Raw genomic sequence first — 15,566 nt, 5'->3', positions numbered from 1 at the left:
ATGACACATTTCACACATTGTGACCTTCTAAAGTTGCTGACGGCTAATGTGTCAGCAAATAGTTTATATCCTAACTAGGGCTGGGCACGTTAACGCGTTTTTTATTATTTTTTTATTATTTTTTTATGATTTTTTTAGACAAAAGACAATACATAGACATAACACCTAGAGGACTATAAACAATGCAGACGACAAAACAATGGACATAACATCATAAAGTCAGAGTATTTGTGGGGGGAAAAGAATCTCAACAAATGACGGCAGGTATGAGACGCCCTCAAGACACACGTCACACGGAGAATACACGAGCTGGATGAAAAGGAGAGGACTGCAAAGCGACAGCTTCACAACGTGCACCCTGTTGCTCTCACTGGGGACGACTGGACATCGGGTGACAAGACGTCCAGTTTTCCCCGGACATGTCCTGCTTTTGAGCCCTAAAAAATGCGTCCGGCAGGGATTCCAAAAACGTCCGGGATTTTGCTTCGTCGGATATTTGTTTTTCTCTGGGTTTTCATAAACTCGTATTTACCCCTGACAAGTTTTGGAAATGGTATCTCCCTTCTTACGTGAGCTCTGACGGTTTAGAGGACAGTCATTGGTCGACCGATCTCAGGGTTGCCAGATACACGATAATTATCCTCCAAATACAACCATTTTGAGCCTTTGGTACGATACTTCACCATCTCCAATCTGGCAACACGGAGCACCTTGCCGCCTCCACTAGTTCATTGTTGTTTGTGCGGCATGCTATACACTACAACCAGCGTCGCCGCTCCCATGATGCACTACGCGCTGTGCGTAGGGCACAAAGTCCTGAGGGGGCTCCACAAAATAGGCAACTAAAAAATCCTCATAGTTATAATAATTATAATGCCGATATTATTTCAGTCTAGAAATATTAGGCACCTTTTAGGCATGTATATCACAAAACAGGCAGAACAAGAGAGATGTTTAATCTCAGCCCCCCCCCCAGACGAAGTGTCCTCTTTTTCACAAACTCAAATCTGGTCACCCTACTGGACATCACTCTGTAACCACAATGACCTCGGAGTGACTGTGCATTATATTGATGAGAAGTGGGCGCTGCATTCACACGCCCTGACTGATGAAAACAGAGGAGACACATGATGCTGAAACGTGGTCGGGACACTTTACTGAAGTTGCACAGCAGTGGAATGTGACAAATAAAGTCACCACACTGAGCAGATAGAGCACCAGAGATGATCGCTGCTGCGAGACGACTGCCTTTGATCATGACCCTGCTTCAGTCTCCAGCGCTCTGTCACAGTGTCTCTGCATAACAGTGCATTTGACAATGTCCTGACAGATTTTATGGCACTTTAGTTCATATGGCAGAACATTTAAAATAAGTGTCAAGTTCTAGGAATTGACAAACTGCACTGAAAGTGTTTTCTGGTGTCTCACTCTAACAGGGACAACACATGTTATGGCACTTTCATTCATATGGCAGAACATTTCAAATAGAAGTGCGCTATACACTACTTTTGAATGAATTATTGGATGTTGCGTATACAAATGCGATTAATCGCGATTAATCGCGATTAATCAGGGAAATCATGCGATTAATCGCGATTAAAAATTTTAATCGTTGCCCAGCCCTAATCCTAACATAAACACTCACAGACACAAAGCAAGTCATGCGTAGTTGTGTTTATGGACACCTGATCTGAAACCCAGACTCCCTTAGCTCTGTGTTGGTCTCCACCAGCTCTTGAGAACATATTATGTCCCTTGAGCTGCTCAAGCTAAGTGTATTGTTCCATTTGACCTTTCCTTCTCTAAACAGTTGCACTCTGCTTCAAAGCGGGTTTAATTGTAGCCGCGTACGTAGCTCAATGGTTTATGCCGAACAGGAACCAGAACCAGTTGCACAGAACTGCATTGTCCTGTTGGACAGTCACTTTGCTCAATTTGAAAATAATTGTACCATTAAGTGACTTTGATGAAACATCTGGGCTAAACTAAGCAAACTATAGTATGACATAAACATAAGTCATTTATACTAACTCTCTACCAACCAATCTAGCTATCTTTGAGCATGCGATTCAACATGCTAATGTGGTAATGTGGTAATGTCCACCCATAGCCTAAAACGACTATTCATGACATGAATAAAGCTCCTCCTGGTTTGTTGTCTTCAGATGAATATGGATGATGATACATAGATATACTGATGCAACAGTTTATTAGACTACAGATTAGCGCTATTAGCAAGCTGGCACACCCTCAGCTTCTCTGAAGGGAGAGAATGGCTGCATTTAGAGAATAGAGAAGAAGTGGAAGTGGGCGTTCTTGGATCCCACGAGCCAATGAAAGCTGCCGCAAACAAAGTTGATGATAGCTTTGAGAGTAAATCCAATCTTCCAGAGGGCCATAAAACCAAAACAAGATGCTACAAGACGTCAGGGGAACTTCCCTTTCCTATGACACGTAATCGTTTAATCCAGATATTGATTAGTTCAGTTTAGCATAGCATCTTTAAAGAGTCATAACATGTGTCACACCAAGGATGTTTGATAGAGTCTTTCCACATTGCAGATCTCTCTCATCATTAGTGAAGAGGCTGGTGGCAGTTAGAGCAGATTAATCCCTCCTCCAGTATCCGTTGATCATAATTAACCAAGCAGTCAGGGTGCAGTTCTCCACCCACCACTTGTTCATTCTGTGTCCTCCCTTGTCTCCTTGACTGCCTCTTCCTCTCGTGCACACACACCCAGTCATCAAAACATTTAAATAAGTAACTCATTATTGCAGATTATTTTCTCTGTCTTGAATTTTTTGGAGAATCCCCATTCTGCTTTATATTGATTTGTCCTCTCATCATTTCTGAACACTCCATATGTTATCACTCTGGTGGTTAACTTACGTAGGACACTGGAAATGACTCAAATCACACACACACACACACACAAACACACACACTCCCACACAAAGAGAGAGAAAGCCAGCCCTGCTTTGCTTTGCTCTGCAATACTATCCTCCCTACTCTGCACAGCAACGCACACACACACACACACATACACACACACACACACACACACACAAATGCACACATACAAACACACACATCGGCAGCAGCAACAGAGAGAAAGCATCAGACGCCAACAGCACTCGTCAACAACTGTTTTGCTGTGAGTGTGTGTGTGTCGAGGCGTCATGTCCGACACGGAGGACGGGGGTTTTGACGGAGCGTCCTTCTTCTCTCCGCAGAGCCAAGGATCAACGTCTCCCAGCAGGAAACAGAACAAGGAGACCACGGTCACGGTGAGTGGGGCGACTAACGGGAACTCTTAATTGACCATCAACTCCCCCTGGCTCTGAGTGTAGATTACCCAGGTGGGATTTAACGAGTCCATGTTTGCTGCATCAGTTGTATAAGACATTGGGACTATGTACACACTATATTTTGACCACAGGACAGCAGTAAACAAGTTGCATTGTCTCTTCAGTGTTGCTCTCTCTATATTTCTCCTGTGAGAAGAGCTCCAGACACTCAGTGACAGCATCCAGATGCTTTCTGCTGGTGGTCAGGTCATCGCATCCTGTTACGCTCCGTACTGTACAGGTGCTGCTGCTGCTGTGACTTTATGGATTACTGCCTGGCTGTGGTTTTACTTAGTGTACATTTATAACCTCAAGCTTGGGATGGGGAGGCGGGGGCTGTCATAGCAACCAGGGTGATGCTATTGATAAGCAGTTGGGTATAAGAGGAAACACAGAGAAAGAGAGGAGGATAACTCCTCTGGTACCAGCTGCTACTGTGCAAAACGTCAAGACTCAAAGAGGTCATGTGACCCTTGGCTACGGCACATATGCAGATTATAATGATAGAAGTGGAGGATTTACTTGATCTCAGACCAAAGTAGAAAAAAGCAACTTCTCGTTTTTAGTCTGTTGATTTTGTTTACTGAAAAGACAACTGTCTCCGTCAGCTTGGATCCAATTTAGTTCAGTTTATTTTGTACAGCCCAGAATCACAAATTATAAACTCCCTTTAGAGTGCTTTACAATCTGTACACATCGACATCCCTGACCCTTGACCTCACATCGGATCAGGAACAATCCTTTCAGGGTAAAGAAGGTAAGAACCCTTCAGGAGAGCAACAGAGGAGGATCCATCTCCAGAATGGACAGAAAAATAGATGTCATGTGACCAGATGAACAATAGCTGTCATGTGACCAGATGAACAATAGATGTCATGTGACCAGATGAACAATAGACGTCATGTGACCAGATGAACAATAGATGTCATGTGACCAGATGAACAGAGTAACAACACATTCAATGAATATGACAGATATTTTGAATAATGAGTCATAGGCATGGACCACGATCCAGACCTCCATGATCCATGAAACAGGAGGAAGAGAGGAGGGAGGGGCACGACAGGGGGCAGGACCACAGAGGCAGGAAGCATCGCGAAGGAGGCGGGGTCAATGAGGCAGGAGGCAGGGCCCAGGCAAGGCAAGGAGTCAGGGGGCAGGAGCAAGGAGCCAGGACTAGCTCCAGACACAGCCAGGTCCAATGGACCCTGTGAGGCAAGAGGGCACAACGACTCTGGGGAGGAAGAAGAGATAGTGATGTGTGATGAAGAGACATGAATGTATCCGTAAGTAGAGAGAGAAGAGGAGAGAGGTGCTCAGTGTATCCTAAACGTCCACCAGCAGCCTATCAGCCTATAGCAGCATCTCTAGGTCTGGACCAGGTGAACCTGATTCAGGCCTTGGATCAGCTTTAGCTAACGTTAACATTGACCCCCTGTACACCTGGAGACCCGACCCCTCTGTCCAGCTCAAATGTGTTTAATAGTTGATCGAGATGACCGAAGGTCAGGATAGAAGGTGCCGGATGCAGCGTGCATGCTTTCATTGGAGATTGATGGAAGTATCCCTTCGCCCTCTAGCTGCCAACCTCTGGACCTCAGCAGTGACTCAATAGGAAGCCACAGCATCCAACAGATTACAAGCTTCATAATTCAAGATACGGTTGAATTAGAGGCCTTTTTGTTCTTCTTGTATTCCAATCTGAATATTGGCTTCAGAAGAGTCATCAGCGGAACCATATTTGTGGATCTGCTTTGGCATCCGACTCTGGTGCCTCTGATTGTTCTTTGGATAGAAACCGGCTGCAGGCTCTCTCCTCCTGAGGTTATTGGAATGAATGTCAGAGAAGAGGAAGCTCCTTGTGTTTGCCCTGGAGCCTAAACCTGGTCTCTGTCTGTTTCTTTATTCTGATGGCTTTTGATTCATTTTCTTTATGAGATGTGTAGTTTCTTTCCTTTCGTTTCTTTCACTCCTTTCCTCTTTCCTTGTCATGACTAATTTAATCTGCACAGCCACTTCTGCATTTGAATGGTAAACCAGAGTGTGTGCTCTGTTAAGCCTGGAAGCAGAGCCTATTAGCTTTGATGTAAGTATTTGATTTAAAAGGGGGGGGGGGGGTGACAGGCACTGTAAAATGTAATAAATTGACTTTACTTGAAAAAGCTTAGGAAACCGATTGCCTCGGCATTTCAAAGTAAAGTAGCTCAACACTTTAAAGTTCTTAAAGCAACAAAAAAAAAGTTTAGGCAACTCATGTAATTGCATTAAACATTCGTATAGTTAACTCAAAATGTTTAATTAGGTTAACTATACAATGTAAATTCAGACAACTTCAAGATATGAGTGAAGTTAGGTTTACAATTACATTTTACAGTGTACATTGTGTTAAGTCTTAATGAGTACAACCCATCACTGCTGTCACAATCAACTTCTCAAACATAATTAAAGTCAAGGATGGGTGGATAGAAAAGTGAATCGTCCTGACTGGTTCCATTGTACATGTCTCTTTTTCTTGAGCGTGTTCTGGGAGCTGCGGAGGTGAGAGTGTTGCCAGAGCAACCGAGTGCAGACTACCTTGAATCCCATAGTATAAGTCTGTCAACACATGGAGCAATGGAGCTATAATGTGCCCAATCTCATTCTCTGTTGTGCTCTCTCTCTGTCCCCCCCCCTCCCTCCCTCTCTCACAGATAAACTGTGTGACGTTCCCATCCCTTTCATCCATGCCGGAGCAGCAGCTGCTGAAACCCAACGAGTGGAGCTACTGTGACTTCTTCTGGGTAAATTCACTTCAGCGTTTCAGAGGCTGACGGCTGGAGTGTTTCTGAACTGTTCATCAGGACCAGAACTCGAACCCTAGAGTTCTGCAATCAGTGCAACTTTACAATTATATCAATTTCTGACTTTTTCTTTAACATTCAGAACTAATGCATGTGATTTGTGTCTGTACGTATATCGTTACGGTGCAAATATCAGCAAAAAACATGGCGTAAAGGCACTCCAGCTACCTCCCAGGTTGTGTCTACTCCATCGTGGAATATATTACAGGGACTATAACGGACATGTCAGCACAACAGTCTCACAGTGCAGTCATATAGATGCAAAGATGACAGTCAAGCAGCTTAATGTTTCATCTGGGCTGGATGAGTGATTTGAGACACTGTCTCCATGGAAACATGACTGTACTTCCTGTTTACATCCCCTGTGACAGGAACCAGAGAGGAAGTGCTTCACATATATTTGTAAATGTGTACAAAATAACAGATCGCATGGACATTCAGTTTGTTTTTAATTATCTGTGCTCCAAATGGATGAATTATAAACCTCATGCTCGAATAATAGTTTACAAGGGCCAAGGACTCAGAACACAGTCACTGGAAATACATACACATACACACACACATTTCTGAATAGCTTATTTTTTCTCAAATTAAACAATTTATGGCGTGCCTTAAAAATACGACCTAGTGCATGCCAAGTGGCGATGCCAGGCGCCTGTAGATGAGGGAGTAGAAGAGCAGTGGATTTTAAAAGTGGAACAGTACAGCGCTACAGCATATTCTGGATGTTAAAAAGTAAAACAAATTTGGAACAGGAATTCCTCAAACTACGAAGATGAGCAAACAGAGGGAAGTGGATGAAAGGAAAGAGCTCCATGAGGACAATATTTAGGAGAATTATGGAATGAGAATAACTCAAAAGGTGAAGGGTGACTCACCTCATTGCTCTCCCCAGTAAATCAATACATGAGTCTTTAATCAGACCCAGTAGGGTTTTATATGACATGCACCTGTCTCCCACCCTGCATGCAGTCTGTAGCAGGTGAGTCGTCCACACAGAGGTGACCACGTGTTGAGAGGAGGAGTTGGGAAGTGGACACCAGAGCCCGTCCCTCTCAGACTGCTGCCTCAGTTCTCACGTCTTTACAGTCAATTACAGTCCATTCATCTGACGTCAATAACAACACATTACTAGTGTTAGTGAAATGCGGTTGGAATAACTTGATACCAGGACACACCTGTATGTGCAGAGCTGGGTTCCAGTAACACGGTTCAGAGCTTACTGGAATCCTTTTCACTCTGAAGGATTTCATCTATCTGACTGAACCCGGGACCAACGCAGGTTCTGGGTTAACCGTCATATTTAGAGACTTCTGGGATTTTCTATTTCCTGTCTCCTTGGAGGAACGAACTGAAAACACAACTATTGCTTATCATCAACTAATAAGTAAACAAATAAAGAAAAACATATTTGCAAAGAATGTCCAGAAACTGAACATTTGCATCCATTTGTGTCTGTCCACACAACTAATGTAACAATGTAACTAATTTATCTTCTTAGGTTTCTTGTGGGGCTTGGTGCTGGTCAGATAGTGTTCAGTAGCAGTGTCACAGCGGCCTGCTGCTGAACTAAATATGAACTGTTAAAGGTTTCCAGCAACATATATACCGTATCGAGTTAATATCACTTGGAGATGGACTTGCCTTATTGTGCTTTAATGCCGCCTTTCTCCCAGCATGCAACAGGCGTGTGCTGTGTTCAGGGGTGCTGCTGAGTGTTTGTTTAACACTGTGTTCACCCCGCAGATGGACAGGAAGGATCCCCAGAGCAACGGCTGCATCACAGGGTTTGAGGTGCTGCTCCAGAAGCAGCTGAAGGGGAAGCAGATGCAGAAAGAGATGGCAGAGTTCATACGAGAAAGGTATCCGCCATCTCCTCCTCCTCAGAGCACCATGAACACCAAACAGCTGCCATGACAACGCACCGCTTCCCCTTTCCGTGCATCGCTGCTTTGCTCAACACAGGAAACGGAGATGGCGCAATGTGTAATAACGTCTCATGGAAGTCTCTACTTCCCCCTCAGGATAAAGATAGAAGAGGAATACGCCAAGAACCTCTCCAAGCTCTCCCAGATCCCTCTCGCAAGCCAGGAGGAAGGGTGAGTGAAGGAGAGACGAAGCGTCTCATCAGAGAGGAGCTTGTGAGGACATTTTGAATCAACGTCACAAAAAACAAACAAAAACACGAGTCAAATCCGTATGTCCACAGTGAGACACTTTGGAGACGAAGGGGCTGTACATTATGTGTTTCTGAACTTCCACCCCAACAGAATATTGTGTATGAATGAGATACTCCACCATAGAGGGCACCTTTCTTACTAGGAGGGTCAAAGGTCAGGGTCAGCTGATTCAGTATCAGATAATTGACAGCCTGTATAGATGGAAAGAAACAAAGTCAAACATTCTCTGGTTCCTGATTCTGTGTTTTATATCATTGCAGATGTAATATTTAAATAGTTTTTGATTGTTGTTTAGTCAAATTTGCTCTTTTGAGACATGATCCTTTTATTTTTGGACATAAATTTAGTATTATTTTTAGCAAACTTCACAATTCATCGGGAAATATTGCTGAAGGATTGTTCAATCATAGACATCATAAAGCTGGGTCTTTCCAATAAAGTCCCCAACAACGGCCGCTGTGCGAGTAACAATTAGGTTTTCTTCTGACGCTTCTTTCAGCAAGACCCGCCCTGCAGAGCAGGCGAGCGCTGTGATTGGCCGGGGCTCATGCAAGGCAAAGCAACAGTGTTGATTTTGACCGCTCTGTACAGCGAGTCCACAGAGCAGCAATAGTTCCTCTCATGATCCAGCTGAATTCATAGAGTTAGGTGACTTGTTATACTGACTAATTCGTACATCGTTGTTTCTTTGTTGCCTTGATTGGATCTGTAATCACGACCATGGACGCTGGCCAATCCCAGCTCTGGAATGCTAGGCAGGGCGGGTCTTGCCAACAGAAGCAGAGGGATGTATACTAACAGTTACAGGATATTGATGAATTATAGAAGATTCACCAGAAGCACCACTCAAGTCATAGAGCCAGCCAACTGGCTAAATGAGTCAGTTACACACAGTGTTCAGAGTAGACTGAGGGATGTTCCTGATGATCTTCATCATGTGGCAGAGGGTAGCCTCACTCTCTGGGCGTCAGCACACCTAATTTGGGGGAGCCAATCATAGTGCGCGGGGCCCGGTAAAAGGGACGGAAGTGTTTGGTTCCCCCATGACATCAAGCACGGCTTCCGCCACGTTTGCGGACGCGTTGGGCTCCGCTCCTCCTGTACGGAGGTTAATCACGGTGCGCGCTGGTGTGTTCAGTTCCACTCCAGCTGTTATGATCTCACTGTGACGTGTCCCGAACTCGTTCCGGTATTTATATAGCCGGCAGCTTGCCTCCTCCCACCTTCCAAGTGGAATGCTTGGAATGCTTGGAATGCCCGACTGATCGGTAGGTGACTTCCGGGTACTGGATCCCGTAGCTTGGGAGGTGCAACTATGTTTTGACGGGCTTTCGTCCTTTTATTTTAGGAGACTGTGTTGGCCGGGTCAGCGGAACGCTGCCACTCCACATGGACATGGGCCACTGCTGTTTTGCCTAGGGTTGTTTTAACCACTGCCGTGGCACTGTAGAGCGTCCACAAACGCTATTTACGCCCAAGCCACTGCGTTGGTTGCAGCGCGTCGCGGCCCGACCGGGCACCGGGCCGAGCCAACACTGCCTCTGCGGCGCGTGGGACGCCATTTAGCTCCCTTTGAGTAGGAGCCGTTACTGGGGTTTATTAGGTTGTCTTGTGTTTATCTGTTGTTTATGGTTTCTCATTTGTCTCCTGCTTATTATTTGTCTTTTGTTTGATTTTGCTACGTGTGGTTTTCCCTTCATGGGGAAACCCGGTTTTGTTATTAATTGAGTTAGTCTTTTGTTTTGTTTGTAGGTGCTCGCAGACCAAGGTGGCGGGAGTGGCGCTTCCGGGATTTGGGGTCTCCCTTTGTGTGTTGTGTTTTTAAGTTATCTCCAGTGCCGACCCTAACGTGTGTTTGTGTGAGTGTGTTGAGGGCGTGCACGAGTGATAGGGGTGCTTACTTTGCTTTTGGGACTCCACCCACGCTGGTCTACCTCACCCGCAACCGGTCAGTCCCCGCCCTACACCTTTATTTTCAGGAACGGCCCCTTTTTATTATTATCTTGCATTTTATACCTTGTGTGATTGAATAAATATTGTATATGGATTGGAACTGCGTCTCTCGCTACTTGTCTGTATAACGAACCAGCGTGTCCTCCCAGTCTGAGGACTGGGTTCACTACTACAGTCACCACAATCACATCAATGTACTTTAAAGAGAAGAATACGAGTGTTTAGCAAAGGCTGCAGCAGCAGGTCTCGGATCAGACGGGCCTTCACAACTCAGTGAAGAGCTTCCTCCAGCTCATCTACTCCAGAGCTCACACGGAGGCTGTAGGCTACATGTAGCCTGTGCTTTCTTTGAAGCGACATCGATAAACTCTTTCTGCAAAGAGTGCTGCGTGATTATATTACACATAAAAACATGAGCTTTATTGGGCGTCGCCCGGTCTGTATTTAGCACTGGTCTGGAATAATAGGGTCTGACTCTGTACCCGTAGTGTACCAGTTCTCTCTGCTCTGCCTGCTGGAGGGAGGCCATTAGTGTAACGTTACAACCTCATGGAGGGGATGTGAACAGGAGAGCTTGCATCATGCAGCCCAGAACCTGTGATACTGTAGAAGTTACATTATGTCACTGTTAAAGTCTCGGAGGAAATAAACACCGAGGTCAAACCCGTCGGTGGACTGGCCGGTCGGTCTACGGGACTTCCTGGTGTGAGTGCTGGTCGGCGAGGCTGTGCAGCTGCACGGCCTTCCTGTAAACCACCAGATGCTTTGATCTCCGTCCGGCAGCATACTGCAGCTATAAGGAGAGAGCAGAGGAGCGGAGGGGGGGAGGAGGAGAGGAGGTGCAGGATAAAGAAGGAGAGGAAGAGTGAAGATGCAGACATGTAGCGGTGTGTGTGTGTGTGTGTGTGTGTGTGTGTGTGTGTGTGTGTGTGTGTGTGTGTGTGTGTGTGTGTGTGTGTGTGTGTGTGTTGGGGGTTGCAGGGCAAAAGGAATGAAGGGAATGAAGGGAAACCCTGCAGAGGGAAGAGCTCTCCAGCTCTCCTCCTGTCTCCGGTGTGACAGCAGAGCGGTGTCCCGCTGAGCGGAGGTCTTTGTCTGGTTCTCTGAGGGAACGCAGGAACATGGAACAGGAAGCCGAGCGGGCCACGGGACACCCGCAAAGAGAAGAAGCTGTGATTAAACTGATCGTTATGAAGAGATTCCTTCAGGACTCAGTGAGGGTGCATAGCAACATCACAACATCACACTAGAACCAAGAGCAAAAGTCATCAAGTTATCCCAACAACGTGCTTACATGTGGAAATACATTCTTCATAATATTTATAATGAAGCAGTTCAGAGTGAGCGGGACCTCTAAACCACCACATTTTGGCTAATGCTAGCTCGCACTTCTTTTGCGTTAGCGTGGTGTTACATTCTGAATTCTGCTGAAGTTACTTAAGCTCACTTTAACTTCAGTGGAAATTTTTTTCCCTTAATATTTCTATAAAACCAAGGAAGTGGGCGAGCGTGCAAACCCTGGATATGCATATGAAATAACCTGTGTTCATATCAGCATGTCGGAGAGGACCGGCGTGGGATGGAATGGTCCTGTATAGAATCCAGATTATGCCGTGCGGCTCCGTCTGCCCACACCCAGCAGAGTGCAACACAATCCTCTCATTATTGTCCCCTCAGGCGGCTCTGGTGTCAGGCGGGACAATTGTGGTGTTGTTGGTCGGTTCCTACACCGGAACGACCAGAACCAGCCGTCCATTTATTCCTGAAGTTACCACTTGTTTGGTACCACTGTTTCAATTTTCTGTTGAATGCAGGGAGAACGCGGCAGGAGAATTATCTTCATAACTGTACTGTGTTGGCGTGTGACTGGAGGCATGACAGTAATGTGTGAGGAGTCATGCAAAGTGAACTCAAGGTTTTATCTGCTCATACGTCTTTTAGGTAGAGAATATATTGACCTGTACATGTGGCCCGAGATAAACACATTAATGATGCCATGAAATAACATCTTCACAAGCTGGACATGTTGAATGAGGGAGGGTTGATAGGGGCGGTGGTAGCTCCGTGGGGAGAGGGGAGGGGGTCGTCCTGCATCCGCAAGGTAGTTGGCTCCTCAATAACTAATAAATACTATAAATGCAGAGAAGAATTTCATATGTGTATATAACTATATGTAATGATGATGAAAGTCTTTCTTCGACTGATTTGCCTCAGAGCGCTTTACAATCTGTTAACATGCGACATTTATGTTTGACTCCTGGTGAAACAAATCATCACTATGAACCACAGATGTCTCTCTTCTGTCTTATTGTGCTGTGGAAGGTCAAAGGGTCTAAGATATTAACATTATCAGAAAGAATGTCACAGCTTTCATTTGCATGTCGCATGTGGACCTGAATGTACAAACAGTTTGTGAATGTGTTGACAATATGTGTTGAGAAAATGATTTGCAGATGTGTTAAAAAAACACAAATTTGAGAAAAGATACCTGGTGCACAAAGTAAGGAAAGAGTAAAGGAAGCAGGAAACGGGAATTGAGTTGCGTGACCCTGAAGGCAGCACCAGTGGTGGCCCTGCAGGCCCAGTGGGAGGCTGTGAGAAGTACCAATGGTTCTGGACACTCGTAGTCAGACTGTGTTGTAAAATGTCCAGCATGGGGATTTTTGTTCCTTTATGTTTGCAAAAGGAAATCATCAACCAGAGAATGTGAACATGTTTCACAATCTGTTTGACCCATTTCTGATGTGTGAGACGTTCGACTGCGTCAGGAATGTTTTGGGTCTCAGTCTGGGGGAATTCCACACATGTCCTGCATTCAGAGCGATGCTTTGAAGTAACCCGCGGCGCTTACCCATAAGCACCGGCGGTCGTGGACCTGAGGCCTGCTGGAGGATTGTTTCACAGCTCATGACCAATCATTCACTTTCTTCTAATCCAAACAGTTTCCTATTGAAAAGACACGTTATGAATCATTATTACGCTGTGTGCGTCGGCTAACTTCATTTTTATGTTTATCTACAAAACAATACAAGCTCTCTCGGTGTTATTGCCCCAAGCTGTGTTGAAAAGAGCCATATCCCATGCCCCATACATCCTCATCATCCTCATCATCTGTTGAACCGGCCCTGGACCTCAAGATTTACTGATTACTTGTGTATCCATGAACTTTTGCTCTGGCACTGTTGCTGAACCCCATCTGTGTGAGTGTGGATGTGTGTGAGTGTGTGTGTCTTTATGTTAAAGTGTGTGTGTGTGTGGTCTCTTCTTGTGTGAGATATTAAGCAGCCTCCTCTTATCTGGTCTCAGGACTCTGGGGGAGGCGTGGGCCCAGCTGAAGAGGAGCCTGGCAGATGAAGCAGAGGTTCACCTAAAGTTCTCCTCAAAGGTAATTCATCACTCTTTTCTTCACACCTAAAATGATGTTCATGCAAATCTGTAGATTGAACGTGAAGCACCACATTAATGTGATCAGCTGTGTGTTATTGACACTCTTGGTGTTCACTCCCATCGGCGCATTGACTTCATGCCTCACTAAACTCCACACACTATTTAATTAGGATGCAACAGCATAGCAATATGTATTTTCATACAGTCACTTCATTGTCAATGTTTCAGTGTTCAACACACAGAGAGAACAACAGACATCAAATGGTGCTCACTCCAAGAAAACATTTAAATTTAAAAGAGGGGGGGAAAGGATAATAATGAATAGATTGCATACAAAATAATTCAATACAAATTAAATAAATAATGTAAATAGCAGAGTTTGTACGGTCATGGAAAATCTGGAAAAGTCATGGAATTTTAAAATGGTAATTTCCAGGCCTGGAAAAGTCATGACAAAAACTTAAATCACAAAAGTTTTGGAAAAGTCATGTAAATTTGTTATATTCACATGTTCATTTACGTTGAGTTTAAAATAATTCAGATGTTTTTGAAAAGAAGACACTCAAAATATAAGCCGGCATACGCTCTCATACTATCGGCGCGATGATTATTTTTTCTCGTTGCAAGTGAACGCACCTTAACTGGAAAGTTCCCTGGCCATAGCTCGGGAAGCGGTCGGAATAATGTACTATGCCAGAGAAGTGTAGATTTAACCATGTTAGCTACTCTGTGTGTTGGCAACACATTAGACATGTCAAACATGGGAGAGGAGACATTAACGAGCCGTGCTAAAGGAAGCAGACATCACAGCGCTGAGCTAGCGGAGCTACGGCTAGCGGAGCTACGGCTAGCGGAGCTACGACTAGCGGAGCTACGACTAGCGGAGCTACAGCTCCTCCATCACCAGCTAGCGGAGCCACAGCGAGGGCAACAGCTACCCCGAGCAGCGCGTCTCTCTCTCCGGTAATTAAAAGAATAAACATTTATATAAGTGTTTCTAAGAATAAACATGCATAAAAATGTTTATTCTTTTAATCAAACTATTGTCTCTCATTCATTTGTTTCATTTAAGGTATATTGTATGCTTTGTAATTCTCATTGTTTGAATACTACATTTTCAGAAATGTTATCCCGAAATTTCATGGAAATTTGGTTTAAAGTCATAGAAAAGTCATGGAAATCCATTGGTCGACATGTGTAAGAACCCTGAAATAGGCTGAAGAACTAATCATCCACTTCTGAGTAGTATTATATGTGCTATAGAGGATTGTGTATGATGACGTCATCATTTTTACATCATAGGAATTATGTATCTCCCGAGTTCAGATTCAGATCCTCCAGTCAGGGTTTGTAACTGAGGATCCAGCACTGGTGTGAACGTAGAGTCCTGTAGCTCATTGGAGTCACGTTCTTAGCATGGATGCTACATGGACCTGTACTTGTAGAGATCTGTTCTCGTCTTCTGACCACTCAACGCTCTTTAACACTACATGACATCATCCACCCATTCACACACTGATAGGAGTAGCCACCTGCACATCAGCAGAAACTAACGTTCACATACATTCATACACCATAGGCACAACTACAGAAGAACATTTTGGGGGTTTAAGGACATATTGACATGGGCTAGCGGAGCCGGAGATCAAACCGCCGACCCTCTGATTGAAGGACAACCTGCTCACCACTGAGCCACTGAGTAGGATCCAGTGAAGTGGTGCATCATCATACTTCAACAAGCTGCAGTCTCTCTCATTTGCTCATCAGCAGCTCAGACATCCAAGATGGTGAAGAATGGCAGGAAATGAATCTCAATCACGCTTTCCCCAAAGGTAACATGCATCAAGTGTGGAGTACA

The 15,566-nt window shown here is 44.8% G+C and overlaps 1 protein-coding gene across 2 annotated transcripts in view; it reads left to right on the top strand.

The window, feature by feature from the left end:
* Positions 1–15,566, top strand: part of LOC130203331 (growth arrest-specific protein 7-like) — a 68,159-nt gene that overhangs the window by 34,775 nt on the left and 17,818 nt on the right. For both annotated transcript variants that reach the window (XM_056429407.1, XM_056429406.1), the window contains exons 5-9: positions 3,235–3,288; positions 6,039–6,128; positions 7,935–8,050; positions 8,213–8,287; positions 13,628–13,706. In XM_056429407.1, coding sequence (XP_056285382.1) covers positions 3,235–3,288; positions 6,039–6,128; positions 7,935–8,050; positions 8,213–8,287; positions 13,628–13,706 — 414 coding nt within the window. The remainder of the gene's footprint in view (positions 1–3,234; positions 3,289–6,038; positions 6,129–7,934; positions 8,051–8,212; positions 8,288–13,627; positions 13,707–15,566) is intronic.

This window comes from Pseudoliparis swirei, chromosome 13, assembly GCF_029220125.1.
Source record: "Pseudoliparis swirei isolate HS2019 ecotype Mariana Trench chromosome 13, NWPU_hadal_v1, whole genome shotgun sequence".
Classification (NCBI taxonomy): Eukaryota; Metazoa; Chordata; class Actinopteri; order Perciformes; family Liparidae; genus Pseudoliparis; species Pseudoliparis swirei.
This window is presented reverse-complemented; position numbering and strand designations above follow the sequence as displayed.